A 26,884-nucleotide genomic window follows, 5' to 3' on the forward strand; every position below is an offset into this window, starting at 1 on the left:
TGATTAAAAATTGTAGAAAATAATTGAACTTTTAAATGGAATTTTTTAAAATTTGATTCCCGTATAAAAACAAACAAGAAGTATTTAAATATTTATTTAACGAAATTATTCAAGTTTTGAATAATTAAATTTAGAAATCAGTGAAAAATCAGAAAAATAAAAAATTAAATTTTTGTGATGAAACTTAATTAAATAAACGACTTTTTTTCTATTTTAAATCGACTAAAGCGGCTTTTTTTGCACCTTAAAGTCGATCCGAGGCCTGAAAATGTCTGCCATATTGGACCCGCCATTTTGAATTTTGAAAATTAATAATTACAGAAACATTTAGACACAATGAGCCTTGAGTTTTTGAAATTTTAGATCAATTGAAAAATGTTGTTAAACGCAAAAGTTGTCACACACATACACACACACTGCAACTATAAGAGAAATTGTAATAAGTGAAAGTAGCATATTTGCATTTTTATTAGGAGTCCAAATCTCATAGAGTTAAGAAATAAAATTTCTCTTTATAGATTGGCAATGGAGAGTTCCGAAGAGCCATCAAGTTTGCAGTCAATTTGTCAATTACGAGCCTCGGAACTTTATCCGAAAGCTTCGCACATGGAATGCGAGGACAACAGTTTAGTTGTTCCATTTGTACCTGTGAGTGGAGAATCGGTGACTGCACTCGGTCGCACTTCAGATGGAGTTTTGGCACTTTCAAATTATAGACTTTACCTGCAAGCCGGAAAAGCTTGTTGCAATATTCCACTCGGTCTAGTCGAAACTGTTGAAGTGAAAGAAATGTTTTTCCTTCACATCGGTTGCAAAGACGCTCGATCACTCAGGTATACTTTAATAATTTCACTCAATTCATCGCTTTATTTGCAATTATTAAAGGGTAAATTGAAAATTGTTTATAAAAACAAAATCACGATGATTCAGTAGAATGTGTGTCAAGTATTTGAATCATTGTATGGTTTGTTTTGAATTGTAGTTGCTCTTTTTCTACCAATGAACATTGTTTGGAATGGTATAAGCGACTACATAGAGTGATAAGCCCTCGGAAAAGCATAGAAGATATGTTTGCATTTGCTTACTATGCGTGGTCCACGGAAGAGGGCAAAGATTATCCTAGACTCGGGAAGGAGAGTAGTACGTATCTGTCCACTTTCAACTCGGAAGTACGTAAATTTCTATTTTATTATTTTAAAAATACTTAATTAGTAATACTCATTGTTTTGACTAATTGATGGAAATTCGTTTTGTTAGGTTGAACGATTGAGGTTCAATTTACATGGATCCTGGAGAATAAGTCAAATCAACAAAGATTACCGAATGTGCCCATCATATCCTCCACAGCTGCTTGTACCTGCTTGCATTTCAGATGTCGTCCTTGAAGCTGTTGCCAAATTCAGAAGTTCACGAAGAATACCTGCCGTTGTATGGAGGTATGGTTCAAAATCACATTTTCAGTAAATCCACTTTTTAACCCTCTGCCAAATAGAAAGGTTTCGATTTAAAAAAAATACTTTTTATTTCTCGTGAAAATTTCACGAATTCTGACTCATAATTGTAATTATAAAAAGCAGTGGAACTATAATAATTTTCTATAACAAACTATTTATATTGAATTTTTAGATGTAATAAGATATTTTTGTTTCGCTGGTTATATAATTCTGTTTTGTTTATTACAACAAAAGGACAACAGAAATTCCTTTGCATATAATATATTTATAGATTTCGTCCTTCTAAGACCTCTTCAGTAAATATTTAATTATCTCAATCAATCAACATCTAAGAATATAAATAAAACATATATAAAACAAAGTAAAGAAGATGTTGAAGCTTATTTTAAAAATAAGACCGACTTTTTTAAGAATAACCTACCTAGTTTAATTTTAAAACTTGATTCTTAAAGGAAAAAATGCTTAAAATTTATGTCTTACAATGTTAAAAGGAAGGCGATACAAAACTTATTGGTTAAAATAAATGTGGCCTCTTAAATATTTCTTAAAACAGGGTTGCCACGCAACCTGCTCTCTAAATTTGAATTAGTAAAAATGTTTACTAATTTGAATTAGTGACTGACTTTTTGCTTTTGAATTAGTAAACTTTACTTATAAATAGTAATTTCTACTAATATTGGTAAAGTTTACTAATTCAAAAGCAAAAAGTCGGTCACTAATTCAAATTAGTAAACATTTTTACTAATTCAAATTTAGAGAGTAGAAACCTGGAAAACCTGGAAATGTCAGGGAATTTCAAATTGAAATCCTGGAAAATTATTATTTTCTAAAGTTTATTCTTGAAATCTAATTTTACATAAATATTTCAAAATTAATTATATTTTATAAAAAAGTTGCGTTTACAATTTTCATAAGTACAGATGAATTTCAAAAGATTTTAATTTGAAATTTTGTAAAATTTCAGCTTCGAATGAATTTAACTAGAAATCCGTCTTAAAGAACGTAAATTTTTGAGAAATTTTAATTATTCCAATTCTTCTGAAATTAGTTAAATTTTTTAATATATTTGATTATTAAAAATAATGGATTTATAGAAGAATTTTGAATTAAGAACACTAAACGAAATTGAATTTTGAAGCAATTACAAATGATTGCAGAAATTCAATTATTTTCCAAATTAGTAAAATTCTTTCTTAGAAATTCAATTTTATTTCCAAAAATTTTAATAAAATTCAATAATTCATGGCAAAATTTCAATTATTTTCAAAAACTTTCCTCAATTCAATGATTTTTAATAAATCTACTATACTTTAATAAATATTTTCAAAAGAATTCAATTATTTAAAAAAAAATTTTAATTCTACGCAAACATTTCATTATTTTCATAAATAATAAAACTATCGCTGAATTTCAAGTATTTTTAATACAATTTTAATGAAATTCCACGAAAAATGATATTATTCTTAAAAATTTTAGAAAAATTCATCAAAAAAATTCAATTATTTAAAAAGACATTTTAATAAAATTCGTTCAATTATTTTCAAAAGTAATATAATTCTTCGCAGAAATTTAATTGTGTTCAACAATATTTACCAAAATTCTCGTCAAAATTTCAATAATCTTTAGAAATTTTTCTTCGAAATTCAAATATTTTCTAAAAATTTAAATAAAATTCTTGGCAAAATTTCAATTATTTTCAAAAACTCTTATAAGAAAAAAAAAGTTTCAAAAACTCTTTTCTCTTTAGAAAAATTCAATTATTTTTAATCAAATTTCTGAAAAATAAACTTATTCTTAAAAATTTTATTAAAATTTGTCAAAAGAATTCATTTATTTAAAAATTTGTTGATAAAATTCTTTATAAGAATTTAATTTTGAGCAATATTCAATTATCCAATAAATACTTTACCTTTGTATTTAAATAATAGAATTCTCGTTGAATTTTCTAATAAAACTTGATTAAAAAATGAATTTCAGTTGAAATTTTAGATAGAAATTGAAAATTAAAAGTATTATAGCATAAATTTTTAGAAATAATTAAATTTTGAAAAGGTTTAATTGATTTTTTAAAAAAATTATTTCAATTTTTTATTTTCTAAATATTTAATTAAAGAATTTCCGAATAAGCAAAGTTTTGTAAAATTGAATTGTAAATAAATGGATTTGAAAATTCAATTTTTACAAAACTTTGATTATTCGGAAATTCTTCAATTAAATATTTAGAAAATAAAAACTTGAAATAATTTTTTAAAAAAATTAACAATTATTGTTAATTTATTTCTTTCGAAGAATTTTAATAAAAGTTTTGAAATTAATTACATTTTTCGAAGAATTTACTTAAAATTGTATTAAAAATAATTGAAATCCTGTGAAGAATTTTATTATTTAGAAAAATAATTGAAGTCTTGGAACGAATTTTTATTACATTTGTTTTAAAGAATTGGAATCCTGTGAAAATTATTATTACTTATGAAAATTATTGAATTCTTGCAACGAATTTTATCAATTTTTTTAAAAATAATTTAATTCTTTTGAGAAATTTTATTAAAATAGTAGATTTTAAAAATATTTGAATTTCAGCGAAGAATTTCATTATTTGTGAAATGTAATTGAATTCTTGCAAAACATTTTTGAAAATAATTACATTTTTTGAGGAATTTATTAAAAATGGTATTAAAAATAATTGAAATCCTATGAAAAATGTTATTACATATTTATGAAAATAATTTAATTCTCACAACGAATTTTATTAGATACATTTTTTTGACTAATTGAATTCATGTGAAAAATTTTATTACTTGTAAAAATAATTGAATTCTTGCGAAGAATTTTATTAGAATTTTTGTAAATAAATATATTTTTCTTTAAATATGAATAATATGAATAATAAAATTCATCGCAGAATTTCAATTATTTATTTTTAATACAATTTTAATCGAATTCCTCGGAAAATGTAATTATTCTTAAAAATGGTATTAAAACTTGACAAAAGAATTCAATTATTTAAAAATTTATTGATAAAATTCTTTATGAGAATTCAATTTTGAAAAACATTTAATTATTCAATAAATTAACTTCTTTTGTATTTAAATAATTGAAATCTATTCTAGTAGAATTTTCTAGTAAAAATTGATTTTCAATTTAAAATTTTAGATTATAATTGAATATTAAAAGTATTATAGCGTGAATTTTTAGAAATAATTTAATTTTGAAATTAATTTTGTTGAAAAAGTGTATTTGATTTTTTTAAAAAATTATTTAAAGTTTTTATTTTCTAATATATATTTAATTGAAGAATTTACGAATAATTGAAATTTCGTAAAATTGAATATTGTAAACAAATGGATTTGAAAATTGTTAAAGAACTTTTTCGAAAATTATTGAAAATAATTTATTTAAAGAATAATTTTAGTTAAAAATTCTTGAAATTAATAATTGAATTGAAATGATGAAAATAATTTTAAAGAAGTACAATATTGTTGTAATGTAAAATAATGATTTATCACTGGGCCATCTTTAATTATTACAAAAAACATGAAGAAATCGATTAGTCCGAGTCGAAGACTCGGTGTAATCGATGTCTTCATGTTTTATTTATGAAAAAATTAAATTTATAATTTTAAGCTGATTTTGGCGATTGTTTCAGAAACGTGAAAAATGGAGCCGTAATTGCGCGCAGCAGTCAACCGGAAGTCGGTTGGCTCGGCTGGCGAAGTCCAGAGGATGAAGATCTTTTAAAGGCACTGTCTGACGCCTGCTCGTACGACAGAGGGGAATCGACAATGATCGATTCGCCTGTTAATTACTCCGACGCAGGAGAGGAGACTTCAGTGGCAAACAATGCCAGTAAAAAAGTATGAATTTTTCTTTATTCTCGATAACTGCCTTCTCTTTTTATCTCCTATTTTCTTTGAATGAAAGTTGATTTATAGAAAGTGCTGATTGTTGATGCGAGGTCTTACACGACGGCGGTAGCAAATCGAGCACGAGGCGGTGGCTGTGAATGTCCTGAATATTATCTCAGCTGCGATATACAGTTCATGAATCTTGCGAATATACACTCTATTCGAAAAAGCTTTCACGCTGTGAGACAGCTTTGCGCATCCGATTCCGAACAACCAAAGTGAGTCGTACATGTTTCTTTAGATTTGCAATAAGCTCTTCCCACACACATTCCACACGTATACATCTCATCTCTCGTCTACCCATAGCCATATGAGTCCGACACAACAATGACGTTAATATGTAAACGTTAAAAATAAACAGCACAAGTTTTTAATAATCTAAAACCTCAATTTTTCACTATAACGAATGGTTACCAATTTTTACTAATTTTAAATATCAGTAATTTTTAGTTCCTTACTTTAAAGGATTTTTCCAATTTTTAGATGAACCTGAAGTCCGCTACGTTTATAAAAACGAAAAGTCAAAAAAGAATTTTTTTCAAATTAAATTCATCTCTAATTTTCTTGTGCCTTAATTTTGAAGAAATTAATTGTTTCTTAAGATACAATTATTAAAAAATAACATGATTTAGAATCAAAGATAAAAAAACCTTCTTATTATTTTTTCGTTTTAAAAAACGTTGCGAACTTCAGCATTATATGTTTAGAGACACATTTTTTAGAAATATTTTTCCCCTTTAGAAACTAATAAAAATCACAAAAAAATATTAAAAAAGAAATTAAATTAGAAAAATTCCTTACAGTGAAAATCATCTGAACCTCGCTGCTCGATAAATTATATAAATTCTGCAATTGATACCTATATAATATTTCTAAGTGCGATTTGATTATAATTGAAGTTTATAAAAACAGAAATTCGTCATTTTCTGTAAATCTGAAATAATCAATTTTATTATTCCTGAAACTAATTTTTTTTTTTTTGAGAATTTCTACTACTTTTAATTCTCTAATACTAGAAATCAAAAAAATATTCTCAAAAATTATAATCAAATTCTTTAAAACGATTCAATTATTATATTTTCAAAAAATATTCGAAATTCTATTTTCAATATCTAGTATTTTCATAAAATTTCGCCAAGGAATTCAATAATTTAATAAAGAAATTGATAACATTAATCCAAAATTCAATTATTTTCATAAATATTAAAATTTACACAGAAATTAAAATAATTTAGAATTTCATTTTCAAAACAAATTTCTAAAAAATTAACCATTTAACAAAATTTTTATACGATTCTTCACAATAATTTAATTACTTTTACTAATAATAACATTTCTCATGGAAAAATAAATTTAATGAAAATTGAATTTTTGAAAAAAAATTTTGATAAAATTCTTTGTAACTATTTAATTATTTTCATAAATAATAAAACTCATTGAAGAATTTCAATTATTTTTAATACAATTTTAAAGGAATTACTCAAAAAATGTAATTATTCATAAAAATTTATTTTCAATTCCTCGAAAAAATCAATTATTTAAAAAAATGTTTTTTTTTAATTCTTTAAAGAATTGAATTATTTACAAAAATATTAGAATTTTTCACAGGAATTCAATTATTTTCAAATATTTTAATAAAATATTCCGAAAGAAATGAATTATTTTAAATTCAATTTTAATTAAATTTTTTTTAAATAATTCAATTATTCTTTTCGATTTTAATAAAATTCTTCCGAAGAATTCAATTATTAAAGATAAATAACAAAATTATTCACGAAATTTCAATTATTTCGAGGAATTATTATAAAATTCTTTGCGAAATTCAATTATTTTTATAAATAACAATATTCATCACAAGAATTCAATTTTTTTTAAAAGTAATAAATTTCTTCTTGGAAATTCAATTATTTAAAAAAATTCTAATAAAATCGTTCGCAAGAAGTCAATTATTTTCATAAATAATAAAATGCTTTTTAGGAATTCAATTATTTTCAAAAAAATTTAATAAAATACCACACAGACATTCAATTGTTGTCAAAAATTTTAATAGAATTCTTTGTAAACTTTAATTATTTTCGAAAACTTTTTGCAATTCAATGATTTTTAATAACTACTATTTTCATAAAATTTCCAAATAGAATTCAATTATTTAAGAAATTTGTTGTAAAAATCTTTGGTAAGAATTCAATTCTTTTCATGAATCATAGAAATTTCTCAGGAATTCAATTATTTAAATTAGAATTTACATAAAATTAGTCGAGAGAAATTAGTTATTTAAAAATTTTTATAAAATTCTTCGCAAAAATTAAATTATTTTTATAAAATAAGGCAAATAAAACGAAAATATTCGGACAATGAATAAAAATATTTATTTACTATAACGTTTCGAAATGATAAGTTCTAACACATTTAACAGAATAAAAACTCAAATTATAGTAAATCATATAAATAATTATAAATACATAAATAATTTAATTAATAAATACCTATAAATTAATTATTATTAATTGCGCATGTTTTGAAAATTATCGAGCAACGACGATTAGTTGATGTTCTCTGGAATGACCCAATTAATAAAAAGTGAAAGTGCAAAAAGTTAATTATTTCTTTCGAAAAAGTCTAGTTTCTTCATGAAAATTTTTCTTTTCATCCTGTCTAATAAACACTTTTATGTTTTAAGTTAATCACGCTTAATTATTTAATTAGTTTATAATTAATGATTTTGATTTAGTAAAATGTTTCAAATAAATCCTTAAATTTTCATATAAATTATTATCAAATAATAAAAAAAAAACATATTTAATCATTGAATCATTAATAAATTATTATTATTATTTCAAATTTTTCTGGAATTATTCACGCAAATAAATCTTGTCAACTATATTAGTATTATTAGAAAGTAATTGCTAACGCAAAGCACGCAATTATTTTCTAGTTAAATTTATATGAATTAAATAAAATTAAATTAATGCATTAACTCAAAATTGCTACAAAATTCATATCTGATTTCTTAATTAGATACGAATTTTGTGGCAATCCTTAAGGCAATTGATTCAACTCTCAGTTAACTTTAAGTTTTATATCTATAGATAACCATAAGAAATAAGATGAGATTTTATCAAAAACTTATATCGGGAAGTGGATCAAGTGGGGCTAAAATTATTATAATTAAAAGCACTTTTAATGCATAAATTATTATTTCTTATATAATATTCTTATTTTTAAAAATTAAAGTGTCGTCACAGCACATAATGCTTTGTCTAAGCGCATCTGTCATTTTTTGTTAACTGCACATGTGTAATTATTTTTCAAAAGATTCAAAACAAGTATAATTATTATTATTCTCTTATTTTTGCAAAAATTAGATTACTATTTGGTGTATTATTATTATTTGTCTGCCTTATTAAAATAAGGCTATATACTAATTTTTAGAGTGAATCAGAATATTCTTTAGGGTCCGAGAAAAAAGTCAAAATTTTGTCTGGAAATCAGGAAAAAAGAAAATTAAATTTTTGTAGTAACCCTGTTCTCGTTCATTAGGACGTTCAAAATTTGAGTAAAATTAAAAATTCATTTGTTTGCTTTCTTCAGTGAAAGTCTTTGTCAAATTGAAATTGCACAATAATAGTGATAGTAATAACTAATTGTAAATAAGTATATTGTAATAATTAATATTTTTCGATTCTAGTTATCTGAGTTTATTAGAGAATACTCGATGGTTGCAACATATGTCGGGACTATTGCAAGCAGCAGTTACAGTTGCATCTGCAATCGAAAGTGACGGAAGGCCAGTATTAGTACATTGCAGCGATGGGTGGGATAGAACGCCTCAAATTGTAGCATTGTCCCAGATATTACTTGATCCTTATTATCGAACAATGGAGGTTCGTTGGTTAATTTTTTTCTCTTGACATAGAAATTAATGAGCCATAAATAAAAATTAATAATCTCAATTTTATTTTAGGGTTTTCAAATTCTATGCGAAAGAGAATGGCTTGACTTTGGTCACAAGTTTGCCGACAGATGTGGACAAACTGTTGGTGGCGAAGATCCAAATGAACGGTGTCCAGTATTTTTACAATGGCTCGACTGTGTTCACCAATTAATTAAACAATTTCCTTGTAGTTTTCAAATGTCGCCTGCATATCTTGTAAGGATTTTTCTTTTCTTTTTTTTTCAATGCAATGACGAGATTTTTCTTTAAATTATTAATTTTGATTTTTTCTTTCAGGTAAAATTAGCGCAGCATACGTATTCTCAACTTTTTGGAACATTCCTATGCAATACGAGGCAGGAAAGACTTCAGCTGAGAATACAAGATCGTACATTTTCAGTGTGGCGGTTTCTTAACTCCACTTCATTTATAAATCATCTTTATTCCCCGTTAAAAAATCAAGTGAGTAAAAAAATTCACCATTTTTAGGGAAGAAGAATTAAAAATTGATTCTTGGAGGTAAAGAAGTAATTTTATTTACTTTTTAGAAAAAAATCAAAACTATTGTGGCTATAAATTTAAGGATGAATTCGATAAACAATAAAAGCAATTCAATTATTTCGAATTTTAAGTGAAGCAAAGCAAGTCTTTAAATTAATTTTGTTAGAAGCGTCAATAATTTAATTTTCGATTTTGATAATCGAAATAATCGATTTATTAAATAATAATAATATTTTAATAATTTTTTAAAGGAATTCTATTTTTAAAACAATTAATAAAAGTCATAATTGAAATTTAAATATTTTCAAAAATTTTGATAAAATTCTTCGTCGAAATTCAATTATTTTCAAAATTTTAAATAAAATCCTTTGAGAGAATTCAATTATTTTCATAAATAATAAATTTTGATAAAATTCTTCGTCGAAATTCAATTATTTTCTATTCAATTTTAATAAAATTTCTCAAAAGAATCCAATTTTTAAAAATTTTGATAAAATTCCTTGTTGAAATTCATTTATTTAAATAAAATTCTTCGCAGGAATTGAATTATTTTCAATAAAAATTTTAATATTTCTCTAAAGAAATCATTTTTTTTTAAATTTTTATATAATTCTTCGTCGACATTTAATTATTTTCAGAATTTTAAATAAAATTCCTTGCGAGAATGGAATCATTTCCATAAATAATAAAATTCTTCACGGGAATTCAATTATTTTCAATTCAATTTTAATAAAATTTCTTGATAGAATTCAGTTTTTAAAAATTTTGATAAAATTTCTCGTTGAAATTTAATTATTTTCATAAATCATAAATTTCTTCACATGAATTCAATTATTTTCAATTCAATTTTAATAAAATTTTTCGAAAGAATTCAATTATTTAAAATTTTGATAAAATTTTTCTTTGAAATTCAATTATTTTGATCACATTCTTCGCAAGAATTGAATTATTTTCAATAAAATTTTAATATTTCTCTAAAGAAATCATTTTTTTTTAATTTTGATATAATTCTTCGTCGACATTAAATTATTTTCAAAATTTTAAATAAAATTCCTTGCGAGAATGGAATAATTTCCATAAATAATAAAATTCTTCACGGTAATTCAATTATTTTCAATTCAATTTTAATAAAATTTCTTGATAGAATTCAGTTTTTAAAAAATTGTAAAAAAAAATTCTTTGAGACTATTCAATTATTTAAATGAAATTGTCGAATGAAAAAATTTATTTGTATAATTTTTATAAGCATTATTTTAAATAAAAATCTTCGCTTTTAGGCTGAAAATGAATTCAATTTTTAAAAATCTTTTAAAAATTCTTTGCGACTATTCAATTATTTTAATAAAATTTTCAAATGGAAAAATTGATTTGCATAATTTTTAAACATTATTTTGAATGATTTTGAATAAAAATCTTCGTTTTCTGGCTGAAATGCTAAAAAATAACATTATTATTCAATTTTTTTTTATAAGAAAATTCATTTGTTTATTTTTTTAACCTTTTTTGACCATAATTTTTATATATAAAAAATAAATTTTTTTTTAAAAACATGATAAAATTATGAATTGAAATCAGTTTGAAAAATAAACAAATAAATTTTCAAATAAAAAAATAAATATTAATGTTATTTTTCAGCATTTTTAGCTTAAAAGAAAGGTTTTTTTCCAAAGAAAGATTAAAAAGCAATAAAAATCAATTTTTTCATTTGCGAATTTTTTTTGAGTTCAAAAACATATTTTCTACAAACTTACACATTACAACAATTACAACTAAATGCCAAGTTTCATTCAAATAGGTCACTGACACTTGAGTCTTGTAAGATTGAAATTGATAATTTGGATAATTCAATTCATATTTCAAAAAATTAAAATTAAAGGTCGATGCCACTTATGTACACAAAGACCAGATTGATCTCATTTTTGACGTATATAATACTTACAGTGATAAAATTAAAAATATTTGATTTCAAATAAAAAAAATACGAATTAATTTTCAACACTTTAAGAAATTAAAATAAAAAATATTGACCTTTAATAATTAAAAGTGACGAAATATTTTTTTTTCCTTTTTTTCTATAAATAAAGTATTTATTACATAAGTGGCAGAAAGCGAATATTGTTTCTTTAATTTTAAAGACAGTAATGACTTAAATAGATGAAACAAATCATTACAAATACGTATTAACGAAGATAATGTTGAGAAAAATGCTGAATAACTGATGAAAGTCTATCAGTCGAATTTAATTGAAATGACTTCTTTTTTTTATCGTGAATCTTTGTTTATAAAATTGTTATACCTTTTACACAACAATATAAACAAAAAAGTAACAGTTTGATAATTATTGAAAAATAAAATTATAATCGAACCATTATAATTAATTATTGTTATATTTTAAAATTTAGCAATTTTTTTTAATTTTATCTTTTTATATTCATTAATTTTATCAATATATTTATTTTTTAAACTGTTTTTTTTTGTGAATGCTAATTATTAATTGATTTCTTGCAGGTATTATGGCCCAGTTATAATGTGAGAGATTTAGTACTTTGGTCAGAAGTATATTTGGGATCCTTGGAAACAACTCTCGGTGTCAGTGATATAAAGCAAAGAATGACAATGATTGATATAGAAAATGGAGAAAATGAAGAGCCACAGGGACAAATGACAAAAACACGATCTTACGGTGATCTTATTCATGCACAAGATCATTTAACACGACTTCAAAGAAGATTGAGTGACTCGAGCATTTCTATCGAAAAGTAAATTTCAATTTTAGTTTTGCATTCATTTTTCTATTTTGTTTAAATCAAACTTAAAATTATAATTCATTCTTTATTATACTTAATCATTTTTTTTAATTAAACACATTTTTTAGTTTAAACCAAAACAGAAATGTTTTTGAATTAAATATAATTGTTGAAGGAAATAATATTTTTAAATCAAAGCAGTAGATATTTTCTATATTAAGGTTATAATATTAACTTTAATTAATGAAAATCATGTAAAGTTATTTTTGTATTTTAATTAAATATAATATTTTCTGAATGTACAAAAAGATTCACTAAAAGAATGATAAAATAGCAAAATTTGTATTTTCTAAAAATAATAATTTTATTATTCTTTTTTAATAGAAAATTTGACACATTGTGTCTTGATAATCAATCGGATAAGGATGAGGAGATTCACATTATTGATAAACCTGAAGAAAATACAAAGAAAGAGATGGAGGCTGAGGAAAAGAGAAATGCGTTCAGCGTTAATAAGGAACCAAAAGAATTACTCACTAATACCTCTGGGGATAGTTCCACTGATACTCTAATTCCAAACAGCGATCTTCTGACAAATGGAGAAAAGGAAATGTAAGTTTCAAGAGAATATTTTTTTAAATTTAATATTTTTATTAATTAATTATAAATTAATTAATAATTATTAATTAATTAATTATAAATTAATTAATTATTTCATGAATAATTTTAATTAAATATTTCAAAATTAATCGAATTTTTAGAGTTGCGATTTCAATTTTCATAAATAGATGAACTTCGAAAGGTTTTAATTTAAAATTTTAGAAAATTTCAATTTTGAATGAATCTAATAACAAAAACTAAAGAACTTAGATTTTTGAAATATTTTAATAATCCAAATTCTTCTGAAATTAGTTTTATTTAATTTTTTAGTATATATTTAATTAATTATTAAAAATCATGGATTTATAGAAGAATTTTAGTTAAAAACACTGAAAAAAAATTGAATTTTACAGAAGTTATAAATGTTTGCAAAACTTCAATTATGTTCAAACTTTTTTTTAAATTCTCGTCAAAATTTAAATTATCCTCAAAAATAATAAAATTCTTCTCCAAAATTCAATTATTATCAAAAATTTTTATAAAATTCTAAGTAAAGATTAAACTATTTTTTATAGATTTCTTCGCAATAATTCAATTATTTTCAAAAATAATAAAAATTTTTACAGAGATTCAATTATTTTCATGAATAATAAAACTCTTCGCAGAATTTTAATTATTTTTAATACAATTTTACCGAATTCCTCGAAAAATGTAATTATTATTATGTAATTATTCTTGAAATTTGAAAATTCTCGAGAAACTTTTGCAAAAATTATTCAAAATAATTGATAATTGTTAATTTATTTCTCTCGAAGAATTTTAATAAAAAGTTTTGAAATTAATTACATTTTTCGAAGAATTTACTAAAAATTTTATTAAAAATAATTGAAATCCTGTGAAGAATTTTATTAGATATTTAGGAAAATAATTTAAGTCTTGCAACGAATTTTTATACAATTTTTTTTAAATAATTGAAATGCTGTGAAGGGTATTATTATTTTTTGAAAATAATTGAATTTTTACAACGAATTTTTTACATTTTTTTTTGAAATAATTGAATTCTTTTGAGAAATTTTATTAAAATAGTAGATTTTGAAAATATTTGAATCTCAGCGAAGAATTTTATTCTTTGTGGAATGTTATTGAATTCTTGTAAACAAATTTTCGAAATAATTACATTTTTCGAGGAATTTATTAAAAATATTGCATTAAAAATAATTGAAATCCTATGAAAAATTTTATTATTTATAAAAATAATAGAATTCTTACAACGAATTTTATTATATTTTTTTAAATAATTCAATTCATGCGTGAAAAATTTTATTACTTGTAAAAATAATTAAATTCTTGAGAATTTTAATATAATTTTAATCGAATTCCTCGAAGAATGTAATTATTCTTAAAAATTTTATTAAAATTCGTCGAAGGAATTCAATTATTTAAAAATTTGTTGATAACATTCTTTATGAGAATTAAATTTTAAAAAAACATTTCATTATTAAATAAATTATTTATTTTTATATTTAAATGATTTGAATTCTTGTAGAATTTTCTAATAAAAATTGATTTGAAAATGAATTTCAGGTAAAATGTTAAATAATTACATTTTTCTAAATAAAAGGAATTTATCAATCTTCCAAGTCAAGGAAGATTGACTTGGAAGATTGATAAATTCCTTTTATTTCGAATTATATAATTTTTACCAAGTGATAAATTCTTTTAAATATATAATTACATTTTTCGAAGAATTTTGTTAAAATTGTATTAAAAATAATTTAAATCCTGTGAAGAATTTTATTATTTATGAAAATGATTGAATTCTTCCAGCGAAGTTTGCTAAAATTTTTTTTATTAATTAAAATCCTGTAAAGAATTTTATTACATTTTTTTTAAATAATTAAATTCTTTTCAGAACTTTTATTAAAATAGTAGATTTTGAAAATTTTTCAATTTCAGCGAAGAATTCCGTTGTTTGTAAAATGCAATTGAGTTCTTGCAAAAAATTTTTGAAAATAAATACATTTTTCCAGGAATTTATTTAAAATTGTATCGATATTTTCATGTTTTACAATAATATTCTTAAAAGTTATTGAATTTCAAAAGATTGAAATTTGAAATTTTTGAAAATCTTAATTCTTATGGAAAAATAATAATGATTAAATATTAATTTCAAGAAGGAGTTATTGATGTTTTCGAATAATTTTACTTCTGAAGAAATTTGTAAATAAATGTACCTAATAGAAAATTTTTTTGAGTATCTAATAATTTTTAGAGTGAATCAGAATATTTTTTATGCTCAGGGAAAAAGTAAAAATTTTGTCTGGAAATCAGGGAAAAACAAAATTAATTTTTTGTCCAAATTGGGGTCAAACAGTGATTAAAAATTGTTCACATAGTGTATAAACAATCCCTTTGAGATTTTTTACGATTTTTACAAATTCTTTAATTGAAATGTGATTTTTTAATAATAATTTTTTTTGCAGATTGCAAGTTTATCCTTCACAAAACAATGAATCGCGATGGATTGAACCTGGAACGAGTCGAGGGAATTGTAACTGTAATCGAGTTCATGTTGATAATGTCGATTTGAGTGAAACGAGTATAAATTCACGATCAGCAAGTAGTATTTGTCCAGCGTCTCCCATTCATCAGGAAGTGATTATTGACAACCTTGACAAGTTGGATGATGTAGATGGCCTTCCTTTGATTCATTGCGACGTTCAACTGAGAGTTCAACAAATCATTGTGGAACACAAGGTACCACAAGTTTGTTATGAATAATAATTCTTTTCCTTATTTCCTATATATATTATCTATTTTATCCTCTACCAAGGAATATTATTTAATTCTAAAAAGCAGCCATTCTAATTAAAAAAAACAAAACTCAGTTATTATTATTATTATTATTATGAATTCAATGTGGTGTATTAACTTAAAAAAAGCTTTATTTATAATACCTTGAAATTATTTATATTATTTTAATGTCTTGGGTTAAATTTTGTTAATTCAATTTGTGTTACAAATACAAATAGAGTGTCAAAGTAGTCAGTCAAATTGACAAAAATTAATTATTTATCTAATAAGTATTAATTGTTTTCTATGTCAACATTTTGTATATATTTTATTATGTTTTAAGGTAGTTTATTTGTGAGAGTCAGTATATTAATTTCAAGTAAATTGTTAAAAATGTTTTTTAAATTAAAATGCATTAAACAATTTTTTCTGTTCTCTCCCTTTTTCTTTTTCTCTTTCTTTCTCTTTCTTTTTTTTTTCTTTTTCTCTCTTTTTTTCTTTCTTTCTTTCTTTCTCTTTTCCTCTCTTTCTCCATTTTATGTGAATTTTTTTTTTAAATTGTTCTCGTAAGAACATTTTTTATTCATAGTTGCATAATGTCTGATTATTCCATAAAAATCATTTAAATTATCAATCTTTCGGAATTTGTTATTTCAAATTAATATTTAACTCTAAAGATTAAAGAAGAATCCGACAAACAATCGGAACAAAAATTAGTTCAAATAAATAATTTCGTATTTTAAAAGAAAGGCAAATTAAGTTTTAAATTCCTTTTTTTATAGAAGTGTAAGAAATTTAATTTAATTTTGAACAATTTAAAGTTATATTTGAATAGAAATTATAATTTTCTGTCAATTATAAATAATTAAAGTATAATGTAACCTAAAAATTAACAAATGTTTTTTAGTGACAGAAAATTTTATTTTTTTATTCAAATGTAACTTTTAATCGTATTAAATGTTCAAAATTCCATTTTTCACATTTCCATAAAAACAAATTTAAAAAATTTGTCTTTTCATTCGGTTCAACTTTTAGACCCAAAAAAACAAAAACGCTTTTTAACGAATTTTTTTACGTTGAATTCGAATCTGTTGATAGATTACTGAGAAATTTTTATTATTCATGAAAAGAATTGAATTCTTACGAAGATTTTTACAAAAAAAAATTTTAAATAATTGGATTCTGTTTGTAAATTTTATGAAAATAGTAGATATTGAAAATCATTGAATTGCGAAAAGTTTTTAAAAATAATTAAATTTTACAAAGAATTTTATTAAAATTTTTGACAATAATTGAATGTCTGTGTGGTATTTTATTAAATTTTTTTTGAAAGTAATTGAATTCCTAAAAAGCATTTCATTATTTACGAAAATAATTTAATTCTTACGAACGATTTTATTTTATTTTTAAAAAATAATTGAATTTCCAAGAAAAAATTTATTAAGACTTTTAAAAAAAATTGAATTCTTGTGATGAATTTTGTTATTCATGTAAATAATTGAATTTTGCTAAGAATTTTATTAAAATGCCTCAAAATAATTAAATTTTCGGGAATAATTTTCTTATTTATCGACATAATTGAATTCTTTCGCAGAAATTATTTATGTAAATAATTGAATTCTTGGGAAGAATTTTATTAAAAACTAAAAAAATAATTGAATTATTTCAAAAAAATTTAATTAAAGCTGTATTTAAAATAATTGATTTCTTTTGAACAATTTTATTAAAATATTTGAAAATAATTGAATTCCTGTGAAAAAACATTTTTCTAAATACATAATTGACTTTTTCGAGGAATTGAAATTAAATTTTTAAGAATATTTCTTAAGAGTTTTATTAAAGTTTTCAAAAATAATTGAATTATTACGAAAAATTTTGTTAAAATGTTTAAAAATAATTGAATTTATGTGAAAAATTTTGTTGTTTTTGAAAGTAATTGAATTCTTGCGAAGGATTCTATTAGATTTTTTGTAAATAAATAAATTTTTTTTTAAATATGAAGAATAATATTCATCGCATAATTTTAATCGAATTCCTCGAAAAATGTAATTATTCTTAAAAATGTTATTAAAATTCGTCGGAAAAATTCAATTATTTAAAAATTTGATGAAAAAATTCTTTATGAGAATTAAATTTTAAAAAACATTCAATTATTTAATAAATTATTTATTTTTGTATTTAAATCATTGAATTTTCGTAGAATATTCATATAAAAGTTGATTTAAAAATGAATTTCAGTTAAAATTTTAGATAATTACGTTTTTCGTAAAATTTTCTTAAAATTGTATTAAAAATAATTTAAATTCTGTGAAGAATTTTATTAGTTATGAAAATAATTGAATTCTTCCAGCGAAGTTTGCTAAAATTTTTTTTATTAATTAAAATCCTGTAAAGAATTTTATTATTTATGAAAATAATTGAATTCTTGTGGAAAACATTATTTATAAAAATAATTGAATTTTTCTAAATTAATTAATTTAAAATAGTATTAAAAATAATTGAAATTCTTCGATGAGTTTTATTATTTATGAAGATAATTTAATTCTTGCTTAAAATTTTATAAAAAATTTTTTTAAAGATTGAATTTCCATGAAAAATGTTTTTATTAGTGAAAATAATTGAATTATTGTGAAGAATTGTATAAAAATTTTGTTAAATAATTGATTTTTTCGAAATTTTTTTAAAAATGCTATTTTAAATTAATTGAATTCCTGTGGAAATTATAATTGAATTTTGGATGAATTTTATAAATTTTTTTTTAATTAATTGAATTCTTTTGCGAAATATTATGAAAATATTAAATATTGAAAATAATTGAATTTCAAATTTTTTTTTTGAAAATAATTGAATCGTTTTAAAGAATTTGATTACAATTTTTGAGAATTTTATGGTGAAGGAGAATAAAACGAACACATTTGAACAAATAGTTTTTAAAAATTAGTTTACTCCAACGTTTGAGAATTTTATCTTGTTCAACCGCCATGTTAGATCCGCCATTTTGAATTTTTAAAAACAAAAATTGGATTCGTAATCAAGATCACCGAAAATATTTAAAGTAGATTATGACTTTCTTTAAGTATAAAATATAGTTTTATTTACAGTTTCGTGAGACTAAAAATTAAAACTAAAAATAAAATTGTAAGACTTTTTTATAAAATGATTTTTATGGGATAATCAATCATCTCGTTGTATATTTTGTCATTTTTACGTTTGTGAAAATTTTTTTTTCAAGTGCGAATTGACAGAATGTTTTGCAATTGAACTACCTTACAACATTATTCCGATAACATGATTCTCTCAATTTTAATATTTTTTTTATCAATCGCGTAAGAAAAAAATGAAAAAAGTTTTTCATTTTATGCGCTTCATTTTTATCAGGCTTCACAGCGACATTTGCAATGTTCAATTAAAAATTACATTCTTCACTATAGTAATGTACAAAGTGTCCCTTACTAGTAATCAGAAAAAAAATGAAATCTTTTTTTTATTACTTTTAACATCTTCAAAAAATCATTAAGCTTCTACTGCTTCTTTTTCTTTTTCTTCTTCTTTTTCAGTTTTATGTTATCTGATATTTTTATCAACATTGAATGTAATTATTATTCTAGCAAAAAAAAAATTGTATATTTGATTATAATTTATTCTGCTGTTGATTGTGATGAACAGGATGAATTTGCTGATTTTTAGATTGGAATTATTTTTGAAGGAAGTATTTTTAATGATTATACGCATTCCACGCATAATCAGCGAAATCGTCCTGTAGGAAAATTTAAAAAAAAAATATATATATATATATATCTAAAAGGAAACTCTGTGAATCTTAGAACGAAATTTGTTAGATTAGTAAAAAGAGTGTGAAGTATTTTTTGAATAAAGTGAAATTATCATTTTTAAATATATAGCTTCTTTTCTTCTTTTTCCAAAAAGTCAGTTGTCCACAATAAGGATTTTGCATGATTATATTTTGATTGTAAATAATTGTTTTTCGTTTTCTACTGCTTTTGTATTTTGATCAATATTTTTAATTGTGATTAAAATTTTTTATTTGTTTAATTCAATGGGAAAATCATGCAACACCCTGTTTCCTTATAAGAACTATATTCAAAATTGTAAATTTAATTTATCACACGAGAGAACGCTGTGAAGTCTGAGTTAGAAATTTAAAAACTGTAATTTAAGTTTAGAGAATATTTTTTATATTTATTTATTTATTTGTTTGTTTGACAAATAACTGTTTTGCATAAAAAAATGTTTAATTTGTCACTTTGAAACTCTATCTATTTTTGAAAAGGTATCGGATAAAATCAATAATTATCTGAAAATAATAGAATTTTATACTTTTTTTTAACTTGAAAAAAATCCCCGAAAAAAAACCTCAAAGTCAATGTAATCTCCCCATAAAAAATTATTATTTTTATTTAATTTCACTTTAATCAGAGTTGCCACAGGCCAGAAAAGTCAGGGGAAGTAGAATTGGTCAGAATTCAAAAATTAAAAAAAAATTCTTGTCAAAATTTCAATTATCTTTTTAAATAATAATATTCTTCTCTGAAATTCAAAAATTTAAATAAAATTCTTGGTAACATTTTAATTATTTTCAAAAATTTTCCCCAATTCAATAATTTTTAATATCTAACAGTTTCATAAAATTTTCCAAAAGAATTTAATTATTTAAAAAAAAATTTAATAAAATTCTACAAAAATGTTTAATTATTTTCATAAATAATAAAAATTTCACGGGAAATTCAATTATTTACAAATTCCTCAGAAATAAATTATAAAAAAACGTTACAGTTTGCTATGGTTATATTGAAATTTTCATTCTTTCTTTATACGAAATAGCAACTTATTTTGTAATTTTACATACAAAATGCTAAGGTAATTTTTTGAGAGCAGCTCAAAGAAGATGCATTACGGAAAGAATTACATGCCACGAGATTAGCATTGATCAAGCAAGTCTGTCATCACACAACTGATAATGATCGGATCGATGATATAGTAAGTAAAGTTAATTAAGTAAAATTAAAAGTAAAAATATAAAAAAGAATTTTAAAAAAGTAAAAAAATATACATTTTTCTTTTAAGTATGTGACGTGCTCCGAAGAAAGGTATATGATTTGCTTTTTGGATACCTTACATCCTTTTTTTCGGAGTGCATCACATTAATTTTTCTTTTTTAAAGTTATAATCTTTCGATTCCAAAAACATTCGTTTTCTTTTAGTCAATTCAAATACTTTATTTATTTAACGATAAATTTTTTACATGTTTCTTTAAAAAAAAGTGATCGCTTTGAAATTAAACGTTGTTAATTTGAAATAGGGTTCTTTACCGGATTCTGTGGAAAGTGCTGGAGATCACGGAGAATCTTTGCCTTCGGACATGTCTTGGGAAGCAGTGGAAGAATTAGCACCGGCACCGACACTTTGGGTGCCTGATCACGCCGTCGATCATTGCATGGGTTGTGGAATTGAGTTTTGGCTCGGAAGACGTAGACATCATTGCAGGTAATTACGAAGTTTCCGAAATTATTATTACCCCAAAAAACCGAGTTTTTTTTTTTTAATTTTTAAACTAAAATTCTTCTGAAATTAGTTAAATTTTTTAGTATATAATATTTAATTGATTATTAATATCTACACAACTTTAATAAAAATTCCTAAAAAAATTCAATTAATTAAACAAAATTTTAATAAAATTCTACGCCAACATTTAGTTATTTTCATAAATAATGAAAATTTCACAGGATAAAACATAAAGATATCGATCCATTTCTTTATGCTTTATAATAAAAAAAAAAAAATTTTTTTAAAAATTTAAAATTACGGATTGACAAACTCATTAGTTTATTATTATAAGAATATTGTTAGTGTAATTTCTTCAAAATTATTTGTATCATTTCAATTCAATTAACATTTTCTAGAATTTTTAACTAAAATTCTACTTTAAATCAATAACGTCAATTATTATTCAATTAAACTTTTTCAAAAAAAAAATTAATTCTGAAAATTGTTAGTTAAAAGTACGAAAAACAATAATTGAATTCTACGAGAAGTCAATTATTTAAATACAAAAATAAATAATATTGAATCTTTCTTTAAATTTAATTTTTATAAAGAATTTTATTAACAACTTTTGAAAATATTTAATTTCTTTTAAGGAATTTAATTAAGATTTTAATAAAATTTATTAGGGGAGAGTCTCCAGTTGTGAGACACCTCCAGTTGTGAGACAGTCAATTTTTTTTAACATGCAATATTAAAAAGCCGATTGGTTTATATAAAAACATTTCTTTTTATATGAGCCAACTTTTTCGTGTACGCCGAAGCTGATATATAAACTGTTTTTGTTAAATACCAACACTGTGTGTGATAATCGACTAAAAAGCGTTTTTTCAATAAATGCAAAGTACTTTTTTTCCAAGTTTATTAATTGGAAAAGGTAAATGTAATGCATTTTCGTTTAGTGTTTTCCTTATATTTTGTGATGCAATATTGCATTGTTCCAATCTACGGTTGAAAATAATTTAATTTTCCTTTTTCAAACTAGCGTCAATTTCTGGGTGTGAGACACAGCATATCACCAGTTGTGAGACGGTGTCAACACCCATCTGGGCAGCATAAAAAATACGACTTTGCAGGCATACTATTTAAATGTTGTTTTGATTTTTTTTCTAGTATTTTTGGGCATGTCAAGTGGAAAAAAGTCAATTGATTCAGAAGAAATCAATTTTAATGCTCTTGTTGAAGCTATTTAATTGTGTTTATTTGATAGTCATATTTTGGCGAATAAATTTAATTATTTAGCATATAATAATATATATTATTAATATATTCAATTATTTCCACTAAACATAACGTTTTATGGCAAACTTATTAAATTTTAGCAATTTTTAATGAGTGTCTCACAACTGGAGACATTTTTTTTTTTTTGACAAAAGCGATGTGCTCGGAAAACGTATCGTAAAATTTTTTGAGTTCATCGAAACACTACACTTTCTTTTAATAAAAGTTGCGTATTTCTGTTACCTTTCGAACGGTGTATTTTATTTACAATTTCGTTTACCCGTTTACAATTTACGGGTCAAAAATGAAACCCGTCTCACAACTGGAGACTCTCCCCTATATTAAAGAATTTTATAACAATTTTTGAAAATAATAGAAAACTTTTTGAAGAATTTCATTAAATTTTTTAAAAATAATTGAATTCCTGACAAGAATTTAAATAATAATTTTTGAAAACAATTGAATTCATGAGAACAATTTTATTAAAACTTTTAAAAATAATTGAATTCAGAAGAATTTGAAAAAAATTTTGACAATAATTTAATTCTTGAGAAGAATTTCCCTATCTATTTATAAAGATAATTTATTTCTTGACGAGAATTTTTAAAAAATTTTGAAAATAATTTAATTTCTGCAAAGTATTTTATTACTTTTCCAAAGAATTGAATTCTTGTAATGAATTTTGATATTTATCAAAATAATTGAATTTTGGTAAAGAATTTTATTAAAATTCCTTAGAATAATTGATTTTATGAGAAGAATTTATGCGATTTTGTTGTTTATCAAGCTAATTGAATTCCTTTGCAAAATTACTTAAAATTTTTTTTTAAATAATTGATTTTCTGTGACGAATTAAATGTTATTTATGAAAATATTTGAATTATTGCAACGAATTTTATTGTTTTATAGAATAATTGAATGTTTCTTAAAATTGAATTCTTTCCTCAAGTTTTAATAAAATTTTTAATAATAATTGCATTTTTCAATGAATTTATTTTAAATTGTATTAAAAATATTTGAAATTCTGCGATGAAAATATTTCAATTCGTAAATGAAATTTTATTATTTATGAAAATAATCGAATCTTTTCGTAGAATTGTATCAAAAAGTTTTTTCTATAATTAAATCTGTTGATAAATTTTATGAAAATAGTAAATATTTAAAAACATTGAATTGCGAAAAACTTTTTAAAATAATTGAAATGTTGCAAAAAATTTTATTTAAATTTTTGAAAATAATTGAATTTTTGGCGAAAAATTCGGATAAAATTTTGCTATTTATAAACATAATTGAATTCTTGACGAGATATTCATTAAAATTTATAAAAATAATTGAATTCGTGCAAAGTATTTATTATTAACTTTGTTTAAATAATTGAAATTTTGCCAATAATTATTGAATTCTTGTTATAAATTTTGATATTTATCAAAATAATTGAATTTTGGAAAAGAATTTCATTAAAAATCCTTAAAATAATTGATTTTATAGGGAGAATTTTATTGGTTATTAAGAATTACTTGAAAATTATTGAAAATAATTCATTTCCTGCGACGAAAAAAAGGGGAAATTTTCAAAATTGGGTACGTTTAGGGGCAAAAATTAAAAAAAGGAGACTTTTAGGGAAATAGGGGACAGACTGTGAAGCCTGCAAAAGTCCAATTATATTTAAAAATTTACAAAAATTCTCATCAAAATTTCAATTATCTTTATAAATAATAAAATGTTTCTCCGCAATTCAAAAATTGTTGTCAAAATTTTTAATAAAATTCCTGTCAGAATTTCAATTACTTTTAATACAATTTTCATCAAATTTCTCGAAAAATGCAATTATTCTTGAAAATTTTATTAAAATTTGTCAAGAGATTTTAATTATTTAAAAATTTGTTGATAAAATTCTTTATGAAAATTCAATTTTAAGAAACATTCTATTGTTTAAGAAAATATTTATTTTTATACTTAAATAATTGGATTCTCGTAGAATTTTCTAATAAATATTGATTTAAAAATGAATTGCAGAATTAAAATCTTTGAAAATTTGAATTTTTCATACTTTTAATTAAGAATTCTATAGAATTAATGTTTCTCAATAAGTTTAATGGAATTTTTTAAAATTATTTCAAGTTTTTAATTTCTAATATATATTGAAAAATGTCAGAATAATCGGAATTTCGTAAAATTAAATTGCCAATGAATTAATAACTAAGATTCCAGTAAATCTTAAACTTACAAATCACTTGGAATTTTCAGGTCTTGTGGAAGAGTATTTTGCGCAGATTGTTCGGAAAATTCTACTCCATTACCAAGCGAGCAACTTTACAGTCCAGTGAGAGTGTGCAGCGATTGTTTTTGTCGCCTCCACCATCGCACTAGTCCTTGTCAGTGCAATATCCACCATGAGGGAAAAGTTGGAAGCGAAGTGGTAGCTGGTGGTAATTTCGAAGGAACAACGTCGTGCCAGAGAACGACAAAGGTAACTTCTATGGGAGAGGCAAATACAGTGAACTGAGCAAATGAAAAGTTTCTTTTACAAAAAAAAAACAAAACAAAATAAAACAAAAAGAGGGAAACTTGAAAATGTAACTTAATATCGACATTCCAACAATAATGTGAGTGTCGAAATTTATACATAATTTGTATCAGAAACATGCATTATGCAAGTCGCGTGAAACAACGCGCTAGATTCTTTGAGCGATCTAATATTTATTGCTAGAGTTAGTAATTTGTACTAAGTGGTGTATAGAAATGAGATGGAATTCGGAGAGTGAAAGATCTGAATGAGCGACGATAACCAGACATACTGTGCAATGTGTATACTTTATAATAGAGTCAGGCGAATAAGACTTTTGGCTCCTTCGTTATGCAATTCAGGTTTTTCGATTTATAGGTTTTTGATTCGAAAACAAAACAAAAAAAAAGTTAAGATAAGTTTTAAGTAGGCTGTGAAAGAAGTTTTAAGTTTAAAAATACGTGTGTGAGGAACGGTTTTTTGCTGTCATTGCGCGTTTACGTTATTGGAATTGCTAATTTATTGTTGACTCTTGCACCAAGTCCAAAAAAAAGAAGAAAGAAATTCATTATTGCGATCAGAATATATGTTTGGATGTATAGAGAAATTGGAATTCTAAATGTCACTATAGACTACGGTGTTTTAAACGTATTTTCGATTATAAAAATTTCACGTTTCTGATATTTTGTAACTCGTCTGATTCTTATAAAAGAATGAGTGCAAAATTCTCGTTTCGTGTGCTTTTCAAAAAAAAAATTTTCAAGTTTTAACTTCTCAATAAAGTTTGACTTATTCACGGAACTTCGAATTAGTCGTCATTTTATGAAATGAAATGAAAGAAAATTAAGAGATTATAATTTACGCAAATTTTCAACTTATTTTGCAAAATTAACTAGAAGTTAATTAATCTATGAAGGTGTTTCTGCAATGACTTTCTTTTCATTAAAACGAAGAAAATACACTTTGAAAATAATATATATTCAGATATTTTTAAATTTACAGGATTGCCAAAAAAATTTTATTTTTTTCCCTTACTTTTCTCTGAAAAATGATTAGATACTCAAAAAAAAATTTCTATTACATTTATTTACGAATTTCTTTAATTGTAAAATTATTTGAAAACATCCAGTGACTTTTTTAAAATAAATATTTATTCATTATTATTTTTTCCGTAGGAATTAAAATTCTTCAAAACATTCAAATTCAAACTTTTTTGAAATTCAAAATAATTAAAGTTGACCGAGTGATAAAATCATTATTTTATAAACTTCTTTAAAATTATTTTCAACATTTCAATTCAATTATATTAATATATTTCTGTTTTTTATTTTATATTATATTAATATATTTAATATATTTAATTTATTTATTTATATAATTATTTTCTACAATTTTCAACTAAAATTCTTCTTTAAATCGATTATTTTTAATAATTTTTGAAAAAGTTAAAGTTCCTTGAGAATTTTCATATCCATTTGATTACAATAATCGAAATTTCGATTAATCGGAAATTCTTCAATTAAATGTATACATTAAAAGATAAAGACTTCAAATAATTAAAAAAAATTCAATAATTAAACCTTTTTAAAAAAAATTAATTCTACAGAATTGTAAGTTAAAAGTATAAAACATTTAAATTTTTAAAGATTTTAATTTGAAAC

General features: G+C 22.5%; 1 protein-coding gene across 1 annotated transcript in view; it reads left to right on the top strand.

Annotated features, from left to right (window-relative positions):
* Window positions 1-26,024, top strand: part of LOC122510506 (myotubularin-related protein 3) — a 34,409-nt gene extending 8,385 nt beyond the window's left edge. The window contains exons 3-16 of the mRNA XM_043625202.1: window positions 519-833; window positions 983-1,169; window positions 1,258-1,436; window positions 5,101-5,308; window positions 5,387-5,577; window positions 9,048-9,243; window positions 9,324-9,509; window positions 9,591-9,755; window positions 12,303-12,553; window positions 12,926-13,153; window positions 15,625-15,898; window positions 20,831-20,932; window positions 21,255-21,439; window positions 24,965-26,024. Coding sequence (XP_043481137.1) covers window positions 526-833; window positions 983-1,169; window positions 1,258-1,436; window positions 5,101-5,308; window positions 5,387-5,577; window positions 9,048-9,243; window positions 9,324-9,509; window positions 9,591-9,755; window positions 12,303-12,553; window positions 12,926-13,153; window positions 15,625-15,898; window positions 20,831-20,932; window positions 21,255-21,439; window positions 24,965-25,223 — 2,919 coding nt within the window. The 5' untranslated portion in view covers window positions 519-525 and the 3' untranslated portion in view covers window positions 25,224-26,024. The remainder of the gene's footprint in view (window positions 1-518; window positions 834-982; window positions 1,170-1,257; window positions 1,437-5,100; window positions 5,309-5,386; window positions 5,578-9,047; window positions 9,244-9,323; window positions 9,510-9,590; window positions 9,756-12,302; window positions 12,554-12,925; window positions 13,154-15,624; window positions 15,899-20,830; window positions 20,933-21,254; window positions 21,440-24,964) is intronic.
* The last annotated feature ends 860 nt before the right edge of the window (window positions 26,025-26,884 follow it).

The sequence above is a fragment of the Leptopilina heterotoma genome, unplaced genomic scaffold (genome assembly GCF_015476425.1).
Source record: "Leptopilina heterotoma isolate Lh14 unplaced genomic scaffold, ASM1547642v1 Lhet_7, whole genome shotgun sequence".
In the NCBI taxonomy this organism is placed as follows: Eukaryota; Metazoa; Arthropoda; class Insecta; order Hymenoptera; family Figitidae; genus Leptopilina; species Leptopilina heterotoma.